The 6,109-nt window shown below is 38.6% G+C and overlaps 1 protein-coding gene across 1 annotated transcript in view; it reads right to left on the bottom strand.

Annotated features, from left to right (window-relative positions):
* Positions 1-171: 171 nt before the first annotated feature.
* The window catches only part of b4galnt4b (beta-1,4-N-acetyl-galactosaminyl transferase 4b), an 80,305-nt gene continuing 74,367 nt past the window's right edge, over positions 172-6,109 (bottom strand). The window contains exons 16-22 of the mRNA XM_042728189.1: positions 4,624-5,890; positions 2,898-3,247; positions 2,529-2,682; positions 2,313-2,385; positions 1,848-2,001; positions 960-1,086; positions 172-845 (exon numbers count right to left, since the gene is read on the bottom strand). Of these exons, the coding sequence (XP_042584123.1) occupies positions 731-845; positions 960-1,086; positions 1,848-2,001; positions 2,313-2,385; positions 2,529-2,682; positions 2,898-3,247; positions 4,624-5,890 (2,240 nt within the window). The 3' untranslated portion in view covers positions 172-730. The remainder of the gene's footprint in view (positions 846-959; positions 1,087-1,847; positions 2,002-2,312; positions 2,386-2,528; positions 2,683-2,897; positions 3,248-4,623; positions 5,891-6,109) is intronic.

Genomic DNA, 6,109 nt, shown 5'->3' with positions numbered 1-6,109 from the left:
CTGATTAGTCTCTGGTTAATAGGCAATACAAAGCAGCTAACTTAAACAAATTAAAGTGGTATACTAATTCTGTAGAGGTGAAATATTCCTGCATCTGTTTGATGCACATTTATGCCCTCGTGTGGTGGTTAGTAGAAGGATTATGCTGAAATAATATCTGAACAAGATTAATTTTAATGAACTTTATTTATTCTTCAAAATAAGAAATTTTAACAGGGAAAAGTACATACCTAAATCCTCTACAAACAATTTCACAGAAATTATCCCTTCATCAAAACTTGTCTGTATTACTGTATAAGTTTAACACTCTTTATAATTTGGCACCCTCTATTGTAAGATTTTTGAATAAACCTCTGCTATTTTAAACTACTCATTAAGTTTGAAATAAAGAGACAAACTGCAGAATATTAGACAACCCCCTCTTTTCACATTTCTTTTCATTCTAAAGACAAAGAAGCATTTTTAAAATGTCTCATGTGCATGTGCCTTCAGTTATCCACTCAGCATTTTCCTGGTTTCTTCATAGATTCATATTTTACCCATCAAGTTGAACAAACTTGGCAAAGCCCTTAAGGGAATCTTGTTCATCAAACTCCAGCGCTCACATCAAACACAGTGTGGCAGGCCCATGTTCCCCTGAGCATTGACTGGGGCAGAAATGGCCATCACACAGACTAAGCCAGCCAAAAAAAAAAAAAAAAAAAACAGCAGGGTCCTCTGTGCTCCTCGGTTATCCTTGAGATGGTCTTTTAATAGGAATGTTCCACATGCCCCGTTTGGAGTGGAAATAGTGGTAAAAGTTCCTCAGTCGCAGTCTTTCTACTTCTAGTCCGTTCTGCAGAACCCTGAGAGAAGATGTGAAAGAGGAAGAGAGACCAAACACAGTAGTTACACTAACACTGGAACATTATCATACAGTGTTACCAGAACAAACTGGGATTCGCAATGGAATTAATTACCTGTCCAGCAGTTCCCAGTCTTCTCCTCCCCAGCGGTCTTTAAATTCCTCCGTGTTCATCCCACCAATTTTATCAAAATCAGACTTATAAATTCCAAACAAGCCAAAGCCATTCACTTCCCAAAAGCCTGTGTGAAAAAAATCAGACCTCAGATAAATGTACACAAACAATGGGGATCTTCCAGTTTCTTAAAAATGCATTCTAAACCAATTTAGCAAAAACAGTTTCATGCCAATTTTATGCCAGTGTGCATAACCTAGAAGATGAATAAAATCATTTTATTTGTCGATTCATGTGCAGTACCCTAAGCGAGGGAAATCACTTTCAAAATGCCAGAGGAGGCTGACAGCCTGATTCATATATAATATTGACCAATCAGAATAAATATGCAAATTTGTTTTTGACTAAAATGTGTCTGACAAAGGCAAATAAGAAAATAAATTAAATTAGCCTCTCTCTGTATGAATAACCAATTACATTCCGACGTAACCTTTTTCAAACCATCATTCCACTCATTCTTCTCATGTCACATATCAATCCTGCTTTTGGTAAAATACAACTGGTGAATAAATAAAATGTGGAGATTTTCAGTGAATACATTTGCTATAACAGTTAATCTATACATATACTACTGTTCAAATCTTTTGAATTACTATGAACATGTTTTTGTAATAAATATATAATATTATTCACCAAGGTCCATTAAAGTGAAAAAGTAAGAAGTAAACTGCTAGACATTATGTCTAAAGAGAGCAATAGGACTCTGTTTAAAACAAACAGGATATGCAAGAAATAGAATCAGACACATTATGCACAACTGGTGTTTAAGCATATGTGTTTGTATGTACCTAGCAGCTGTCTCTAAAAGTGTCTGTGTATGTGTTATACCATCAGGCTCCAGAGGTGAGCTCCCACAGTCCAGCCTCATGACAATGGGTGCGAAGGCCAGTCTGCCTTCCACACAGTGCTTCCTAATAGTCTCCAGGATATTGTGAGGGAAGTGGATATGCAGGTCACACAGGAACACTATGCTGTGACTGTCCTGGAAATGATGTTATACCATCACCAGTGTTGCTTTGTGCAACCAACTTTCTTGGAGAAAATGTGTAAATATGACTTCTTTTAATAAATTAAAGTTATGTTTTGAATTATTTGTCAATTTCCAAATGCCTTAAAAAATCTAAAAACACCTTCAAGACAAGCTTCCATTCCCGAAAAGAGAGCTCTTCAATTATCCATAAAAATGCATTATTTTCCATTAAAATAAAACTTTAAGATATTGTTCCCAAACAAAGATCACCCCAGGTATCGTACATATTTACAACAGAAAAGGCCTGTATAAAATCTTCTCACCTCTATGGTGTCTACACCCATCTGTAAACCAGACGATCTCTCGAAGTTCCCTTCACGTCTCAGATACTTGTACCTACACACCCAGAGCCAAGAACAAAAAAACAAACAGAGAAAAAGATTGTTGAAAAAACAGTCCAAAAACAGGACTCACATGAGGAATCCTCCTGTGAAGATCTGTGCAGGGACTGTGGAAAGACACAAGAACTCAGTGCTCACCTGGGCACAGTGCTCTCCTTCAGTGCCTGCTCCACATCCATGTCATCGCTCTGGAAGTCTACGATGATCACGCTGAAATTCTCATCCTTGGTCTCACGGTGCAGGAGCTCCATGTCGGAGATAAACTGCTGCACCCAGCGAGCCTGGTTCTTTACTGTCACAGAAGACAACTCAGATGAGTTGCTATGAAACTGCAGTTTGCCAAGCGATTCATAAATGAAACTAGTTATATTGCGCTCCTAAAATGTCCCGTGTCTGGCTTTGTTTTTAAATTGACATGGTCTCTGCAGTCCTTATACATTTATGTACACTTATTTGCATTGCTTTGATAAATATGCATAAACAAGAGCTCATATTAGTTTTAAATACCTGGTACTACAAAGTGTACCATCACATCATGTCTCCATTCTAACATGGTCGGCTGGCAGAGCAGGGGTTTGGCCCAGCTGGTGCTCCAGGGTGTGGTGGTGTGTGTTTGGGCACTGGAGCCGCTGGGCGGTGGGTTTTTGGAGGGTGAATGGTGGGATGAGGGTAAAGTTCCTTCTCTGCTCTCAATTCCCTCCTCATATCGACTGCGGTGCAACAGCAAATAGATGTAGTCAGACAGGCGCACCACTCTTTTCCCTCCCTCCATCAACAACAGCTCCATCAAATAACGGTTGCCCCTGGCTGAGTCTCTCCTCTTCTCTACATTTACAATACGGACCAGAGTGTAGATCCTGATAGAGAGGTGAAGAAGAAACAGTGAGAAAAAAGAGAACAGTTGCTGTAAATAGAGTGCATTTAAATGAGACAATAAGAAATACACATGATAAATAGAAGTACATACTGTAACACAACGTATCCTGTTTAATCTAGTTGTGTCAGGAGTAATAAAGCTTTCCCATTTGTTATGATAAAACTGCATGAAGCGACCCACTGAGAGACCGCTTACCAGCAGGAGTTCAGACTATCTCAGTACGAGGTTAGAATTAATAGATAGCTCTACACTTGAGCTGCAGGCTCTGCAGGAAAAACCCACACATACATTTAAAGGGGTCATATTTATTCAATTTTGAATTATATATATATATATATATATATATATATATATATATATATATATATATATATATATATATATATATATATATATATATATAATTCATTTTTCACTAAGGTCCATATTAATAGTAAAGTTGTCTACACCTAAAATAGTATTTTCTTTTAGAAAAATACTGTTCAAGTTTTTTTCAACCTACTGCATGCAAACACTTTCTTTATAATTTTATAATAATATAATATAATTTTGACATGATGGGTCAGTATGGTTTCGATACAGCAGGGCGACAAAACTAAACATTAAATTGCATTTATTTAAATTAAACAATGGTTTACTGAACATTTTACTCTTTCTATAAATAAATTCAATTATAATTAACATTTTCTTAAAGATTAAAATCTACCTCAGTTTATGCTCTAAACTATAGGGAGCCCTTTTACATTACTATAAGGTTACAATAAACAACAGAGTTAAAACTTGAAATTAAATGCTATTTATTTTTACTCAAAAAAAGAAAAGAATTATGCGCACATGTAAATAAACTATGCAGATTTTGAATTAACTTCTAAATTATAAAATTTGTTGTTGAAATATATTCAATTTACACAGTGGCTGTCAAAACTTGTTTAATAACAGATTTATTTAAACATACATTAAAATAATTTAATAACTGATACAGCGAACTGTCTCACCACATCAAAGATGCCATTTATTGTTTGAATTTCCTGAAAAAAATTGACATAATTCAGAAGATGATACTTTGTTTCTTATCAAAAGTAACAATTTATAAAACTGGAAATTTCTAATGAAGTTCCACTTGTGCAGTGGTTTAAACCAATGCTGTATTTTTTCAGTACACATGCATACTGAACCAAAAGACCCTTACCGAAAATTTTCAGTACGAATGCATGTACCGGTAATACTGGATTAAAATGATATAAAGAAATGTATACTAGTTTGGATCAACATGAAAGTGGGTACATAATGAAAGATTTATTTTTGGGTGAAATATCCATTTAAATATCGTCATTTGCATTTTAAGATCTCACCCACCCTCCATTCCTCTCATTCAGCCTCTCCATGTACTGTGAGATCACATCAAGGACCTCGTTCTCTGCAAGCTGCAGGTTCCCCGAGACGTTACACCTCAGGTCGTTCCAGTCTGACCTCAGCAGCTCAAAGTCCACAGGGTTCACGCTGAAGGTCCGCTGCCAATTAATGGCCTCCTCTGACAAGTGTGGCTTCACTTCAGTCTCCTCATAACTGTACTCTGACATCTCTCCTTCCTCAAGGCCTCTGCTCTGAGGAGCCATGTCCGATCCCTCAGGCATCTCTGAGACCTTTGTTGGCTGCACCTCCGGAGACCGGCTGTTCTCAGACGAGTTTAAGCCAGGGTGGTCTCTCCTTTCTGAGCTTGAAGGAGGCAAGCTGTCTGGATCTGATATGGAGGCTGTAGGGTCACCCTTATTATGAGGCCCAGGCTCCGTAGGCAAGGAAGGATGACTGTGTTTTAACAGGGCAGATTGAGTGGAAGTCTTAAGGCCCATTAAGGGGAAGTTCTGCCAGGCGAGAGAAGCAGCTGCTTGTGTTTTTAAGGACATCCATTTTGAACTCAAATCCACAAACCTCTTGCTCTTTCTAGATTGATAAAGGAACACACCAGGAAACACTTCCACAGGAGGTTTTGGTCTGCTTACTGGAGGACGGGGTCTAGTGATGTAAATTTTATTGGTATTAGTCTCTTTTTCCACACTGGTCCCAACCACAGGTTTGCCTGCATTACCTAAAATCCGATTGGCCAAGATATAGAGAGGGGACTTCTGAGGAAGCTTAAAGGGGGATCTTCCCTTCACAGGTGGGCTAGAAGTTTCTGTCAGTTTACTCTGGTTTGGCAGTCCTGGGTCAGGCGGTAGCCATGTCAAAGAACGCCCTCTCTGAACCAGCGCAAGTGTTCGGGATTCTCCTTGCTCCTCGCTCGCTCCTGTCTGTTCATTTAGAGACCCACTTTGAGGCTCTAACGCACCTGTACTACCCTTTGTCTGTCTTATTTCTGTCATTTCATCATCCGCCACCAGTGAGTGTTTATAAAACCTTTCCCCTTTCATTCTTGTACTCCCCTCTCGCTCTTTTAACTGAATGTACTGCCTTCCTTGCTGAAAGATGTAGCTCTTTGAACCCCTGTCTAATCTATCAGGCTTGGAGGAAGCAGTGGACGCTGTAATTCTTGATGTCTGATAGGGTGGACTAGTCCTCTTGACTGGCCGGTTGCTGGAATTGATTGTCTCCTCTGGGTCGATGACTTCTTCCTCCTCCAGGAAATCTGTCAGAAGAGACAAGTCCCATCAAACCAAAGCCCTTTAAATAATTCATGTAATCTGAAATGAGAATTTCTTAATGACATGATTAAAGAGTCAGTGAGGCTGCTGCGGTGTTGATGGAAATCTACAACTAATTATTATCATCTCCAGGCCTTCCATCCATGCTGTTACACAAAGCATGTTGCAGCTGTCCAAATGCACACACAAGGTCCAAAAAAACA

This window comes from Cyprinus carpio, chromosome B7 (assembly GCF_018340385.1).
Source record: "Cyprinus carpio isolate SPL01 chromosome B7, ASM1834038v1, whole genome shotgun sequence".
NCBI lineage: Eukaryota > Metazoa > Chordata > Actinopteri > Cypriniformes > Cyprinidae > Cyprinus > Cyprinus carpio.
This window is presented reverse-complemented; position numbering and strand designations above follow the sequence as displayed.